Consider the following 16,643-nt stretch of genomic DNA (forward strand, 5'->3'; position numbering starts at 1 on the left):
GGCTGGAGGTCAGGGGGTTGGGGATGGAGTTGGATTTCTGGGACTGGGGGCTGGGGAGAGGGAACAGGGTGCCAGTCAGGGGAGAGATTCCCCTGCACCCGCCTCCTCCCAAGATCCCACCCCCCCCCAGAGAGAAGCCAGCATGCGCCTCTCCCGGGGCAACCCCCACTCCCGCGGGGCAGGGCCAACCCCCCTGCGTTCCTTCTCCCCCAGGGCCAACCCCTCCGCGTTCCTTCTCCCCTGGGGCCGACCCCCCCCATGGCACAGGAGAAACCCCCCCCACTTTCCTCCTCCCCCGGGGCCAACCTCTCCCCCCCCCCCCGCGGCACAGGGGAAACCCCCCCCCCCCCCCGCGCGCTGCCTCTCCCAGGACTTACCCCCCTCCTGGCCACAGGGAAGCCGTGCTCCAGGTAAGGCATGGGAAATGGAAGGGGCAGGGTTTGGAATTTGGCGCCCCATGCAACTTGGCGCCCTAGGTGGCTGCCTAGTTTGCCTATAGGGTGGAAGCTGTTGAAATCGTGGTGGAATTCTTCCAGAGTCTCCTTCCCATGGGTCCAGATGATGAAGACGTCATCAGTGTAGCGTAGGTAGAGAAGGGTGCTAGTGGACGAGAGCTGAGGAAGCATTGTTCCAGGTCAGCCATAAAAATATTGGCATATTGTAGGGCCATTATGGTGCCCATAGCAGTGCCACTGGTTTGGAGGTATATATTGTCCCCAAATCTGAAATAGTTGTGTGTGAGGATAATCACAGAGCTCAGCCACCAGTTGTGCTGTGGCATCATCAGGGAAACTGTTCCTGACAACTTGTATTCCACCAATGTGTTGGATGTCTGTGTAGAGAGCCTCTACATCCATGGGGGCTAGGATGGTGTTTTCTGGAAGATCACCAATGTATTGTAGTTTTCTCAGGAAATCAGTGGTGTCACGGAAATAGCTGGGAGTGCTGGTGGCGTAGGGTCTGAGTAGAGAGTCTACATATCCAGACAGTCCTGCAGTGAGAGTGCCAATGCCCAAGATGATGGGGCATCCAGGATTTCCAGGTTTGTGGATCTTTGGTAGTAGATAGAATAACCCCAGTTGGGGCTCTACGAGTGTGTCGATTTGTTCTTGTGCTGTGTGGGGAGTGTCCTGAGCAGATGGTACAGTTTCTTAGTGTACTCCTCAGTGGGATCTGAGAAAGTGGCCTGTAGAATTTGGTATTGGAGAGTTGTCTGGCAGCCTCCTTTTGGTAGTCAGACCTGTTCATGATGACAACAGCACCTCTTTTATCAGCCTCTTTGATTATAATGTCAGAGTTGTTTCTGAGGCTGTGGATGGCATTGCATTCTGCATGACTGAGGTTATGAGGCAAGCAATGCTGTTTTTCCACAATTTCTGCCTGTGCATGTCTGCGGAAGCATTCTATGTATAGGTCCAGACTGTGATTTCGACCCTCAGGAGGGGTCCATGTGGAATTCTTCTTCTTGTGCTGTTGGTGGGAGAGTATCTGTGTGTCAGTGCACTGTTCAGTGTTGTGCTGAAAGTATTCTTTGAGTCGGAGATGGCAAAAGTAGGCTTCCAGATCACCGCTGAACTGTATCATGTTTGTGGGGGTGGTGGGGCAAAAAGAGAGTCCCCAAGATAGGACAGACTCTTCTGCTGGTCTGAGGGTGTAGTTGGATAGATTGACGATATTTCTGGGTGAGTTAGGGGTATCACTGTTGTGGCCCCATGTGGCAGGTAGTATTTTAGACAGCTTACAGTCTTTTTTCCTCTGTAGAGAAGTGAAGTGTGTAATGTAGATCTCCTATTTTATTTTAGTAAAATAAAAACTTTGCAGATCCAGACTAACACGGCTACCCCTCTGATACCTTCTACTGGAGAGTGTATAGAACGAAAGCCTCCAAGCAAAGATGCAATTAATTACCTGACCCAATGAAATAAAATGCAGAGTTTCACTGGTTAAGTGAATCCTGAAGGGTTTGAATAGCCCAATATTGTACTAATTCAAATCAAACTGAAAGTATACAAACAAGTATTGTACAGGCAGTCCCCGGGTTACGTACAAGATAGGGACTGTAGGTTTGTTCTTAAGTTGAATCTGTATGTAAGTTGGAACTGGCGTCAGCCGCTGCTGAAACTGATCAGTTTCAACCGCAGCTGAATCTGGACGCCAGTTCTGACTTACATACAGATTCAACTTAAGAAACCCAGGCGTCCCCAAGTCAGCTGCTGCTGAAACTGATCAGCGGCTGATTCCAGGAAGCCTGGGGCAGAGCAACTCTGCCTCGGGCTTCCTGTAGTCAGCCGCTGGTCAGTTTCAGCAGCGGCTAACTTGGGGACGCCTGGGGCAGAGCAGCTGGAGTGCTGCTGGGTTGGTCCGGAGCAGCGCTGTGGGACCAACCCGGCAGCCCCCAGCTGCTCTACCCCAGGGGTAGGCAAGAAAAGCCTGGTCTGCTGGGGGGGGGCACTAGCTGCACCCCCCCCCCCAGCAGACCAGGGAGAAGGGGGTGAGGACGCCCAAGTCCTCCACGGCTTTGCTCCGTCTCCCTGGTCTGCTGACGTGGGAGACACGGAGCAAAGCCGCAGAGCACGCGGGCAGCAGGAGAGTCCAGGCGCGCCGCGGCTGTCCCACTGCTGGCATGCTCCGAGGTTTTGCTCCCCTTCTCCCTGGCGCGCTTTGCAAAGCCTCGGGGGAAGCCGGCGACGGGACAGCCCAGGCGCACCTGGGCTGCCCGGCTGCCCCAGCCCCTCCGCGGCTTTGCAGACCAGGGAGACGCGGAGCAGCTTTTCTCGCCCCGGAGTACACGGGCGGCGGGACCGCGAGGTCCCACAGTCCGTGTCCTCCGGGGCGAGAAAAGACGCGTTCGTAACTGCGGTTCTGACATAAGTCGGATCTGCGTAAGTCGGGGACTGCCTGTATATTAGTTGCCCAAGATGACAGAGTCTATTTTTATTCTAAAGTCCTGCATATGCTGCCAAATAAATTACTAAATAAAATGATATTCTTTTATGGTGAAGTTACTTGGTTCTGTCTAAAAGCACTGGCTCATTTTTACAGAATTTGTGATGTGGGGCTTATAATGTGACTTTTTTATTAATAGCTTTTTTATTCTGCTATTTTTAGGGTAAAAAGGGTCGTCCAGGTGATGATGGGGCTCCTGGCCAGAAAGGAGTAAAGGTGACATGACTTTTTAAAGATTTAGTAAAAGCCCCTTATATTTTCATTTGAACTGAAAAATCTTGTAATAATATTGTATGTGTTCAGCATTTATGAACTAGGATAGTTTATCCGAGTTATTTAGTTTTCCCTTTTCTTTAAATAAAATACATATTAATGCAATTTGTGAAGAAATTCTATATTGGTATCGTTCATATTAGATAATTAAAACTTAGGAAGACGTAAGTGGTATGCTTCCTTTAATAGGTACTAAATTATACTCGAGAACAATGTATATACAGTTTAAAACATTACTTTTTCTTTGTTTGACTGATATTGAATTCTTCATAGGGGGATGCAGGTCTTAATGGAATTCCAGGAAAAGATGGAACAGAGGTAAAAAAAGAAATCAGTATTCTCTTTTCTCTATTCATTACTTTATTTATTTACTTCAAGGAAGTAATCCTTTATTTGCAATAAACATTATAATAGTCAAGCAGAATTTTCACTTCCAGTTTACCAACCAGTGATTCATTAATACAAGACATGGAAGAGCTAGAAAAACTGAAAAGGAGTATTGTTGTTTAAAGAACATTAATAACTTCTATTTAATACTAATGGGAGTTATAATTACACACTTGCATTAGATTATGTGCTCTCCTCAAATGGCTTAGTCGTCTATATTTGATATCTTTAGTTCACATTATAGTGCACATAACACTGGCATCATCCTTGTTAGGAATTGTAGAAAATTGATTGAGGAAGCAAAAGGACAGAAGGAGAAGTGTATGGCCAGCAGAGTTAAGAACAATTAGAATGAGGGGGTTTTTAGTATATTGGAAAAAAAAGAATCCTAACTATTGCATTGGTCCATTACTAGATGGAAATGATAAAATCATCAATAATAATCTGGAAAAGACAGAAGTATTTAATACCTATTTCAGTATTTGGGGGGAAACAGATGATATAATCATATCACATGAAGATAACACTCTTGTCTTTCTACTGGTATCTCAGGATGATATTAAGTAGCAGTTAGACATTTTAAAATCACTAAGTCCAGATCACTTGCATCCAAGAGTTTTTAAATGGCTGACTGAGGAGCTCATTGGGACCATTAATGGTGATTTTCAGTAAATCTTGGAACACTTGGGAAATTCCAGAAAACTAGAAGAAAGCCAATGTTGTGCCAATATTTACAAAGGATAATCAAGATGACCCAGGACTTAGAGGCCTGTCAGTCTGACATCAATCTGGGCAAGATAATGGAATGGGCTAATCATAGGACTGGAAGGAATTTTGAGAGGTCACCAATTCCATTCCTCTGCACTCATTGGCAGGCCCCTGCACCATCTAGACCCCGGGTTAGCAAATACCAGCCCATGAGTCAGTTCCAGTCTGCCTGGGTAAGCCCCTGGCGACTTCCACACCACTATATTTATCTCTGCCTTTGCAGGTACAGGAATTGCAGCTCCCATTGCCCACGGATCGCCATTCCCAGCCAATGGGAGCTGTGATCTCCTGTACCTGTGGAGGTGCAGGTGAATATAGTAGCAGCAGCCCACCAGGACTAACCCAGGTAAACTGCAACCATTTTATTGCCTTATCTTATCTAGACCTTCTTATCTAGACCTTCCCTGATAGATGTTTGTCTAACCTGCTCTTAAAAATCTCCAGTGAGATAATACACAACTCAAGTAATAAAGTATTAAAGGCAGATAATACAATTAATACAAATCGGCATGTGTTAATGGAAAATAGATCCTGCCAAACTAATTTGATTTTTTTATGAGATTACATGTTTGATAGTTAAAGGAAATAGTGTTGATGTAATTGTGACTAAAGTCCCAGAGAGCCACACTCAGTTAGGGTGAACTGTAAAGAATGGGGCAGTCAGTCCCCAATGCTGATGAATATTCCAATACTTAGATTTACCAAACCAGTACAAAACAGCTTCTATTATGCCTTGCAGGTTACCCAGAAGCCAACAACAGAGTTACCTTAAAGCAATCCAGCCTTAGGCCCCTACCCAGACACCCAAGTCAAATATATGATGAGGATAAGATCATGATGCCATCTACATTTTTTGTTAGTCTCTAATGTACTGCAAGACTATTTGTTGTTTTTAAGTTCATTTATATAGTAAAGGGTAGTGAGCTTTGTAGTTGCAAATAATTCTTTCAGAATTGGTCCATAGGTTATAGTCCAATATCCACATTTAGGGTGAATACAGGCAGGCCTGGTAATCTCAATCTTGTGACTCAAACCCCCCTCCCCGCCCCCGATGAAGTTTAAGTGTCTGTGAGATAAAAAGGATCAGGCCCATGGGCTTTTTATTCAGTTCCAGGTTGTCTTTTGACAGGCCAGAATCCTCAGATGAACAATAGGCAATTATGGAGATTTTGAAACACATCTATTTCCTAAGCACTATCAGTAATTAGTGTTCGGGATTAACATAAAGCAATTGCCCATTTTCCTGCTACACAATTCATCTAATTGAAAACAGTGATATTACTATGTTTACAAACAAGTAGTCTTGTGGCACCTTAGAGACTAGATAGTATCATGAGCTTTTGTGAGCTAAACCCACTTCATCAGATATCTCATCTGAAGAAGTGGGTTTTGTCCAGAAATGCTCATGATACTATGTACATATTTTGGATAGCCTCTAAGGTGCCACAGAACTACTCATTTTTAAAGTTACGGACTAACATGGCTATCCCACTGAGACTTTTACTACATTGACAGTTCATTTGTTAGTATTTCCTTTTGATCTTTGAGTCAATAGCTACAGTGACAAACTAGAACTGTGTGTTTACATCGCTAACTTCTATCAAGATACAAGTGTACACATACAATTAGTATAACTTCAATTCTCTAAAATTGCAGGTTTGCTCTTCAGAGTTCTATCTTATCTAACATGGAATGACCTTACTTATCATTTACATACTTTTCTAACATGTCTTTAAAGATTAACTCTGGGTCATTTAGCTTGCAGAATGCTTAATCCTTTCTGGCCACATAATACACTTTGTATAAAATTCGTTGCAATTATATAACAGCAGTGATTTTCCATGGTTATATTTTAATCGGATAACATCACAGTAATAAACTTCTATAAGGTGTTTGGCTTATTACTGCACATTTGGATTAAAAAACTAGAGTAATAAAAAATTAATAGGGCACATATGAAGTGGATGAGTGGCCTGCTGTCTAATAGAGGCTCAAAAGCACAGTGGATAGTGCATTGGCTTCCTAGAGGTGAGAGAGTATTCAAAGGATGTGAATTTGAGTCCCACCAGAGTCAGGCTTCTTCTTGACAGGATTACTGGCCTATCCCAGATGCGGAGCAACTGTGGACATGAAATACAGGCAGTCCCCGGGTTACGTACAAGATAGGGACTATAGGTTTGTTCTTAAGTTGAATTTGTATGTAAGTCGGAACTGGCTCCAGATTCAGCCGCTGCTGTTGAAACTGACCAGGGGCTGACTACAGGAAGCTGGAGGCAGAATTGCTTTGCCCCCAACTTCCTGGAATCAGGCACTGACTGATCAGTTTCAACAGCGGCTGAATCTCGAGCCTGGGACAGAACCGCTGGGCTGCCAGGTAGGTCCCTGCAGGACCAACCCGGCAGCACCCCAGCTGCTCTACCCCAGGGTCCACAACAAAAGCCTGGTCTGCTGGGGGGGGCGCACTAGCTGCGCCCCCACCCCCAGCAGACCAGGGACACGGGGAGCAAAGCCGCAGCGGCGGCGGGGTGCCGCGCCTCTGAGGCTTTGCTCCCGGTGTCCCTGGTCTGCTGGAGATGGTCCCCAGCAGACCAGAGGCACCGGGAGCAAAGCGGCGGCGGCGACGGGGTGCCGCGCCTCTGAGGCTTTGCTCTGGCAAAGCCTCAGAGGCGCGGCACCCCGCCGCCGCTGCGGCTTTGCTCCCGGTGTCCCTGGTCTGCTGGAGACGGTCCCCAGCAGACCAAGGGCACCCGGAGCAGCTTTTCTCACCCCGGAGGTCGAGGTGGCGGGACCGCTGCGCTCTGGGCGATCCCACCGCCTGCGAGCTCCGGGGCGAGAAAGCCCCGTTCATAAGTGCGGATCCGACATAAGTCGGATCCGCGTAACTCGGGGTTTGCCTGTATATTGATTTTTAGTAAGGCTTTAAACAAAGTCGCATATCTCAGGATAATCTCAAGTAGCAGCAGAGAGGTTATTTTACTCTGTATTTGGCACTGGTGTGACTGCTGCTGGAAGACTTTGTCCAGTTCTGGTGTGCAGATTTCAAGAGAGATGTTCATAGAATCATAGGACTGGAAGGGACCTCGAGAGGTCATCGAGTCCAGCCCCCCGCCCTCAAGGCAGGACCAAGCTCCGTCTACACCATCCCTGACAGATGTCTATCTAACCTGTTCTTAAATATCTCCAGAGAGGGAGATTCCACCACCTCCCTTAGCAATTTATTCCAATATTTGACCACCCTGACAGTTAGGAATTTTTGATAACTTAGGATTCAGAGAAAAGCAACTAGAAATTAAATGATTTGAAAACATGCCTTACAGTGATAATATCAAAGTGCTCAGTTTATTTATCTTTAAATAAAGAGGTATAAGAGGTGATTTAATTACGGTCTATAAATACTAACATGGGGAACAAATATTTGATAATGGGTCCTTCAGTCTAGCAGAGAAATATAGAAAATGGTCCAATGGCTGGAAGATGAAACTAAACAAATTCAGATAGAGAAATATGGTATACATTTAACAGTGAGAATAAGTAACCATTGGAAAAAAATTGCCAAGGGCTATGGTGGATTTTCTATCACAGGCAATTTTTAAATCAAAATTGGATGCTTTTTTCTAAAAGATCTGTTCTAGGAATTATTTTGGAAAAGTTCTATAGCCTGTATTACATATGAGGTCAAACTAGATTATCACAATTGTCCCCTCTGGCCTTGGAAACGATGAATGTGTTTCCTACTGATAGTCATAGATTTGGAGGGTGGGAGCTATAAGGAACCATTTTTTACCATCTATTCTATTTTCCTGCATAACACAGGCCTAAGTTCATTGTAATATATTAAATAGGAGCAAAATCTTACTTTTCCATTTAAAAATTGCTGTATTTGATATAGGGAACACATGATGATAGAGGTAAGTGGAGGTCATGCTTGTGACTGTGAGTGTGAGGGAAGGTGGTCTGCAAAACATGCTGATATGTGGTCCATGCTATGAAAAAGTTCGAGAATTCCTGATGAGCTTTATCAAACCTTACTAGTAAAGTAGTTGTCACTGTGTCCCTGATCCAGCCATGTGATTGACATGCTTTCATGGACTTAATGAGATTCCACGCAAATGCTGGGATCTGCACAGGCCAATATCCTTGCAGGACTTGGAAAATTAATTTACAATAGAAAGAAGAATATCTGCATTGTTTCATTTTGTCACTTGCAGTTATTAACACTGGATTCAACTTTCTAGCCTTTCTACTCATACAACTATCATACAAGGATTGGAAAAAACACAAATGCAGTCATAAGTGCTGACTCCATGGGTGCTTCTTAGCTGGCGAATCCATGGGGGAAAATTAGCGGGTGCAGTGAATCCACTAGTTCCAAGCTCCTCTCACCTCCCCTTCCCTCCAGTGCTTTTTATCCTCCAGCGGCATCGTCATATGGTTTGGTTTTTAGATCCAAGGCACACCAGGACACTCCAGAGAGACTTAAGCAAGTAGGGTACGTCTACACTACAACGTTAATTCGAACTAACTTAGTTTGAATTAGTTAATTCGAACTAAGCTAATTCGAACTAACGGATCCAGACTAAAAAACTAGTTCGAATTAGCGTTTTGCTAATTCGAACTAGCATGTCCACATTAAGTGGACCCTGAACCGGGCTTAAGGATGGCCGGAAGCAGTGCCGGCAGGGCATCTGAGGAGGACTTAGAGCGTGGAGATGCTGTCTCAGGCTAGCTGAGGGCTGTGCTTAAAGGGTCCCGACCCCCACCCCAGACAGACAGTTCTCAGGGGTGCCCCGCTTGCAAAGCAGTCCTGGCTTGGATTGCCCGGAGTACCCACACTGGGCACATCACAGCACTCGGCCATCAGACCGGCTGCACTTGCCACAGGCTGCCATCTGGGGAGAGGGGGCAATTGGGGGGCTGCAGGAGAGCTTCCACCCCAAAAGCCCGCAGAGCAAGCCCAGTCCTCCCCATCAGGGGCGCATACCCCATTCCTCCCTCACCTCCTTCCACTTACCCTTCCCTAGCCCCTCTTCTTGATGTACAAAATAAAGGACAATTGTGTTAAAAAATGGAATCTGTCTTTATTGAACAAAACTGGGGGAGACTGGGAAAAGGAGGTGGGAGAGGGGAAGAGAGAGGCTGGGAGAGGGGAGGGCAACTAAAATGATCAGGGGTTGGGAACAGGTCCCATATGAAGAGAGGCTAGAGAGACTGGGACTTTTCAGCTTAGAAAAGAGGAGACGGAGGGGGGACAGGATAGAGGTCTCTAAAAGCAGGAGTTGGGTGGAGAGGGTGCATACAGAAAAGTTCTTCATTAGTTCCCATAAAGAAGGACTAGAGGACACCAAAGGAAAGGAATGGGTAGCAGGCTTCAAACTAGTAACAGAAAGTTCTTCTTCACAAAGCAAAGAGTCAACCTGTGGAACTCCTTGCTGCAGGAGGCTGTGAAGGCTACAACTAGAACAGAGTTTAAAGGGAAGTGAGATCAAGTCATGGAGGTTGGGTCCATGGACTGCTATTAGCCAGGGGGTAGGAGTGGTGTCCCTGCCCAAAGTTTGTGGAAGGCTGGAGAGGGATGGCACGAGACAAATGGCTTGGTCACTGTCTTCGGTCCATCCCCTCCAGGGTCCCCAGGGTTGGCCGCTGTCGGCAGACAGGCTACTGGGCTAGATGGACCTTTGGTCTGACCCAGTATGGCCATTGTAAGCTCAGGGCTCAGGGTCAGGGGTCTCAGTGGACCCCCTTGATTTTCATGCACACCTGCTCCTGGGTGGCCAGGCTGGCAGCTCTCCTGCCCTCGCCAGCCACTTTCCTGTGCCTAGTGCGGAGGTCGTGGACGAGGTCCACGATGTCCGCACTAGCCCAGGCAGGTGCCCGCCTCTTGCGGTCCCGGGCAAGCTCCCGGGAGCCGTCAGCCTGGTCCCGGGAAGAGGAGGAGGGCTGAGGGGCATCGGGTGGGTGGCTTGATCCGTGCCACGTGCAGGGTCTGCTGGCTGGGTGCTGGCAGGCTTGCACCGGCACGGGCACCGTAGCCAGCCCGTGCCCCTTTAAGGGGTTCGGGCCGGAAGGGGGGCAGTAGAGTTTCCCTGGTGTTGGCCAGAGTGGCCACCAGGGAAAGCTGGGGAGGGCTAGCCTCCCACTAGTTCGAATTAAGGGTCTACACAGCCCTTAATTCGAACTAGTAAATTCGAACTAGGCTTAATCCTCGTGGAATGGGGATTACCTAGTTCGAACTAAGCGCTCCGTTAGTTCGAATTAAATTCGAACTAACAGCGGTAGTGTAGCACCTATGAAAGTTAGTTCGAACTAACGTCCGTTAGTTTGAACTAACTTTGTAGTGTAGACATACCCGTACTTATTTATTACAAGCTTTAAGCAGTAAATATAGTTGCTTATTTAACTTTTACAAGCCTTAAAAACAAATGACTACACACTTTAAACCTTAAATAGTATACATTCTAAAGCAATTAATAGAGCGCAAAGCAATGCAAAAGCAATTAATAGAATATTATTGTAATACAATAATTAAGCCTAGTTCACTTACACTTCACCTGTATTCTACCTACAGTACCAGGCAGGAGGTCATTGTCCCTTTGATTCCCACCCATCGGGACACCATGCACTGCTGCAGCCGGTGTGAAGGGGTCCATTACTTCTAGTTACAACGAGCAGAACCTGCTCCCTCCCTCTCTCCCACTGATTACTTTTTCTACACCTATATTTATAGTCGACTTGGTCATTCTAGTAATATCTACCAATTGATTACATATTGCATAAAGTATCTATTATGCCCATATTTGTCATACATCCTGCTATTCAGACTATTGCCAAAAACTATATACTTGATTGACAGTTCTGTGGCTGTAGCTGAGATTTTTTGCTTATCAGAAATATCATGTACCAGTACCAGATTTCTCCCAATGTTCTTGGCATGGTTTCACTAAACCATACTCCCTACGCACTACTGTTTAAAGCACTCCTGAGTCTCAAAGCTCCTTGAGTCAGGCCTGAGTCAGGCCTGAGTTTGCATTAGAAATCCACACTTTGGGCAAGACAGCCATTGTTAGTCCAGTCGAGGCAGGGCCGGACAATGCAGACAGTATTATTCTAGTCAAGGAGGGGTTGTCCAGGCTCCCCTACAGGCCCTGCACTGACCAACTCTCCCTCCCTCCCTCCCTCCCTCCCTCCCAGCACTTCCAGAGTGCCACAAACATTTAATTTGCGGCATTGAAGCTCTGGGAGGGAGGAAAGGAGTGGAGATGGAGTGCACTTGCAGGAGGAGGTGAGGAATAGGTGGGGTAGTGGTGGAGCAGGAGTGGGAAGAGGCAGGACAGAGACTTTGGGGAAGTAATGGAGTAGGGATGGGGCCTGGAGCAGAGAGGGTGTTCGATAACCCCCCCGGCAAGATAAGTTGGCATCTAGGAATGTGGCACTGTTTTTGTGCAGGGCACTGAATTTTTTTCCCCATGCTTTTTTCCCTCTAATTTTTAAAAAAGTTTGGCAACAAGTCTCAAACCTTGATGTCCTCACAGTATTCATACCACCTCTGCCTTTTTGGAACCTTAGATTTAAAGGAGTGTCAACCTTAACTCTAGATCTCCAGACTTTGTGTAATTAATCACAATTTAAAATTGCATTGACATATGGTATTTTGAGCACATAACATATATTATTATAGGTAGCTATCTCAAACATAGCAATTTTGTCACCTCAATTGGAAATCCAGTGTTGTATCTCATGTCATATCTTATCTTTTTTAAACTGTGGACCAGCAAACCCATTCACAAAGTTTTGGTGGACCACCAACCTTTTATCTGTGTATTCATGATACAAATAATGAATACCAGTCTGCCAAAGTATTTACTCCAGCCCTGGCCCCCAGAGCAGCTGCAAACAGCCAGCTTCAGCTCCAACAGCCCCCGGACACGCGCTCAGAGTATATCCCAACCCCATGGGCGTGGCCCGGCACCCAGCGGTTCATGGTCCGGCATTGGTGCACAGACCAGCGGTTGGAAACCGCTGTCATATCTGAATATTTATTAGAGCCTGAAGTGTTATGTTTTTCGATAAAAGACCATGGAGTACCAGCTTGTGTAAGTTTGTCACATTTAATTTACTTAAATCTGGTTAAAATGTTTTCCAATATTTTTTGTTTCTTTTTCCAGGGAAAATCTGGCTACAAAGGAGAAAAGGTATGATTTGCAGTAGGAACTTTTCTTGACATGTTGATATTGTCTTGTAGTTATACATGTCAACATATTTTGTTGGCTGGCTGTTCAGAAAAAAATGTAGCATTTGGGACATGTGCTGGCAGGAAGATATACTGAATAAAAATATTCTTGTAATGCTAAGTAAACTTTTTGAATGTTTATGATTTGTTTCTTAAGGGAGAAAGAGGTGACTGTGGCACTCCAGGGATAAAAGGTGACAGAGTAAGTATCTATCTCCTTATTACACTTTAGGGAAAACATCTATCTATCTCCTTATTACACTTTAGAACTAGAACAATGTTTCTCCTAATGTACAGTGAAATGGATTATGGAGAAGTTGCAGAACACAATTGCCTGATATTTAAAATGTGTTATCCTTGAAAAATGGGGATTGTGGGAGAGTCAGTGTAAATGTTATATATAAAGCTGAGGGAGAACACAACTGACGAAGTTTAAGATCAATCAAATAAAGGTAAACTGAACAAAGGTAATTTTGCAGTAATTATCCCAGCAGCACTTATATTTTAATGTTTTTGAGTTTAAGGCTCAAGCCTACTTCCACTTCAGAAACTGGCAAAACTCTCATTGACTTCGGCAGGAGCAGAATCACACCCACTCTTAAGGGGAAAGATGGGGTGAGAGGTGCATGACTGTGAAAATGAAAACCAGTGTTTTAACTTAGCAATGGGCTTGAAGTGTATGGTATCAATAAACATGTTTAATGAAGTATATGTAAAACTTGACCCTGCAGGATCTTGGTATCTGACTTCAATTTCAATCTCATACTATAAGTATAACTACTATATCTCAGTTTTCATATTATGCGGTACTTTCTTGCAAATTGTTGACATCTTCTTGATTTATTTTCTTGGTGTTCTTCAAACTATATTTTAATGTATCCAAATATATTTTCAGAAGTTTCAGATTTCTGTAGCTGTTTTTTTTCTTCTTGCTTTTCAGGGTCCAGAAGGTCCAGCTGGTCACTCAGGACCGAGAGGTTTACAGGTAACAAACAGAACAGATGTACTTTGCTTCCTTGGTGCTTTGCAAAGCTGTAAAATCATTCTAGTAGTTCATAGCATGGCCACGCTGAGGTGACTAGCTCACCTGCCTAGAGTTCTAGAGCCAGTCCCAGGCTGTGTCTACATTAGTGGTTGCTTTTGCACAAAATCTTGCCACCTGTCTACACTGGCCACGAGTATTTGCGCAAGAACACTGACGTTGTAATGTACAAAATCAGTGGTTCTTGCGCAAATACTCTGACGCTCCTGCTCAAGGATAAGCCCTCTTGTGCAAGTATTCGTGTGCAAGAGGACCAGTGTAGACAGCAACGTTAATTTCTTGCGCAAGAAAGCCCGATGGCTAAAATGGCCATCAGAGCTTTCTTGCGCAAGAGAGCATCTATACTGGCATGGATGCTTTTGCGCAAAAGCAAATCTTTTGTGAAAAGGCACATGCCAGTATAGACGCTCTCGTGCATAGATACTTTTAATGGAAAAACTTTTCCGTAAAAAGTATTTGCGCAAAATCATGCCAGTGTAGACGCAGCCCCACTGATTGCAACAGAGCCAGGATTTCACCCTCATTGTCTTCATTGCCTTGAATAAGGAGCAGGTGACTAAAACCTTGATTAGGCAGAAAATGACAATATGCAACAAGTTTTAGGAAATAGAAAGCACGTAAAATGTCAGGCCTGCCAACCACTGTCACATCATAAGTAAGTACAGGTCGGACTTCACAGGTCGGGTACCCTTGAGACCTGAGCAGTCCTGGATGAGGAATTTTGCTGGACCAGGGAAGGTCCCCTTCCACCAGCCCCCTCAGCTTGTCACCCTTCCCCGCTGCCCACTCCTTCGGCCCTGCTGCTGGCTGTGCAACATGGCTGGGCTGGGCCCGCAGTCATAACTGCTGCTCCAGGCCTGCTGCTGGTACAGCAGCATGCAGCCCTGGCTCTGCTGCCACAGCACCAACCCCATCACCAACTGGCACGTGACCCCGAATGGGTTGCCGACCTGCCGCGGCACCAGCTGAGTTGTCGCGGTACCGCTGCCATGGCCCCAGAAGAGCTCACCTTGCTGGGCTGCTGCGGCCCAAACTTACTGCCAGCCAGGCTGACGTGGCCCTGTCCCCACTGCCAGGATGGCATGCAGCTTCGCTCGGGTTGCAGTGCCACAACCCCGCTGCCAGGCTGGCAAGCACAGACTGCCCTGGTCCCAGTTGTGTTGCCAGGCTGCCCCTGCCTCACTACCATAGCCCTGCTACTGGCACCGGGTTGCTGAGGTCCTGGCCTCACTATCACCAGGCTTGCCTTTCGCTGGGCTCTCAGCTACTGGCCCTCCTGCCCTGGGCTCTCTTTTTCAGCAACATCCGTGGTCCTCCTGGACCACAGATGTTGCCAGATGAGAGTCCCGGTTTATGGAGGTGCAACCTGTAGCTGATGTAAGTAGAAATGTGGGCAACGAAATATCACTGATAACAAGATACCCTGTAGGAGCCCTGGGCAACAAACTGTTGAAATAAATGAGTGTACTAGTGAGCTGTTACCCATATAAATCAAACTAGATGGGCCAGAGCCTCAGCTGATGGAAACTGGCATAGGTCCTTTGAAGTCAGTGCAGTTAGCCAAGTCAGAGAAGCTATACTAGTTTATACCTGCTGAAGATCTAGCCTGTTTTATTGTTTCCTGAAAGGAGTTGAAAGTGGTATATATTGATAAATTATATTCCCATTTTATGAAGGAATTAGAACAACCCAGTATATTGCTCATTTGTACATTTTGAATCCGTTCTGTTCCCACTGGAGGCAATGAGGTTTTGCACTTAAAAACCCCATTCTTGTGTCTATTACTTTAGTAGAATCTATCATATACACAAACTTGTTATATCACATAATAAAAATCAGTATCTTTATGAAAAATATGCAACCCAAAAAAGTCAGTTACACATTTTAAATATATTACATTTTCCCTAACACCCTTTTATTGGATACAGTAAAAACTCCCAAACCCTACAATACTAATATCTAGATAAGCTTACAGTATTGTTGTGGTGATGGTGTAGATTTAGAAACTGTTTACTTCTATTCTACAAAAGAACCAGCTTCTGTCCTCAGATGCTTAATTTTGAATTGTTTGTAACAAAAGATTGCAGTAAATTATTGATTGTTTCTAAAAATTCCTTGCTCTGAAGGCCTGAAAAATTCTGAAAAAAAGTTTGTGTTTTAACAGGGTTCCCAAGGGCTCCCAGGAGACCAAGGCCCAGAAGGTGTTCAAGGATCAAAGGCAAGAATAAAAGGATCTCCTCTTTTTTTTTTTTTTTTTTTTAATGTTAAAAGACAAATATAGTTGTCCAAACCACAATAATGCTCTTCCTCACCTTCGCTTTCCCCTTCTGTTCAAGCGGTTTTGGCTAAATGGGGACTGCAAGTAATCCATCTATCCAATGTCCCAGCAAGTTACATAGTACAGCGTTAGTTTGTTCCAGGTGTTTACTACATTAGATTTAGCTGGATGTTGTCTTTTCAGTAGAGTTACTTATATCCTATTCTTGAACATTGAAAGTATATTATTACTCCAAAAATTGTTTATTGCTTACCACTTCATATATCAAATGTGTTCAATTTAGAAAACAAATGTGTTTCACTTGTGTCAACCATGAAAATTCAGCCTGGAATCTGAAAGCCAAACTGTGTTTCCTTCAGATTGTGCCTTCTTATTAGTAATACGAGTCCTGCAGCCTGATCTCATTGAATAGTCTTGTTCATTATGTATGAAAAGAGATCAAATCCATTTTGTTCTCTTATAGCTGAATTGGCTCTGTAATGCTAACAAGTGAAATTCAAATCAAAACTTACATGCATCAGTAAAGTACATAAATCAGACTTGGAATCTGCACTGTGAACAACATTGAATAAGGAGGTGCTATTTTTACATTATCAGCCTTCTGGACTTTCAGAAGAACTCTCTTATGGCAATATCACAAATTCTCTTCTCTACCTTTTGGACCACCTCAAACAGGTGGAATGTTTTCAAGCTTATGACACCAGTGTGCGAGTTATTAGGTG

The 16,643-nt window shown here is 45.1% G+C and overlaps 1 protein-coding gene across 1 annotated transcript in view; it reads left to right on the plus strand.

The window, feature by feature from the left end:
* Positions 1-16,643, plus strand: part of LOC102444776 (uncharacterized) — a 100,448-nt gene that overhangs the window by 19,369 nt on the left and 64,436 nt on the right. Inside the window, exons 6-11 of the mRNA XM_006110461.5 lie at positions 3,109-3,162; positions 3,493-3,537; positions 12,537-12,563; positions 12,759-12,803; positions 13,542-13,586; positions 15,808-15,861. Of these exons, the coding sequence (XP_006110523.1) occupies positions 3,109-3,162; positions 3,493-3,537; positions 12,537-12,563; positions 12,759-12,803; positions 13,542-13,586; positions 15,808-15,861 (270 nt within the window). The remainder of the gene's footprint in view (positions 1-3,108; positions 3,163-3,492; positions 3,538-12,536; positions 12,564-12,758; positions 12,804-13,541; positions 13,587-15,807; positions 15,862-16,643) is intronic.

The sequence above is a fragment of the Pelodiscus sinensis genome, chromosome 7, assembly GCF_052426305.1.
Source record: "Pelodiscus sinensis isolate ZL-2025 chromosome 7, ASM5242630v1, whole genome shotgun sequence".
NCBI classification, from domain to species: domain Eukaryota; kingdom Metazoa; phylum Chordata; order Testudines; family Trionychidae; genus Pelodiscus; species Pelodiscus sinensis.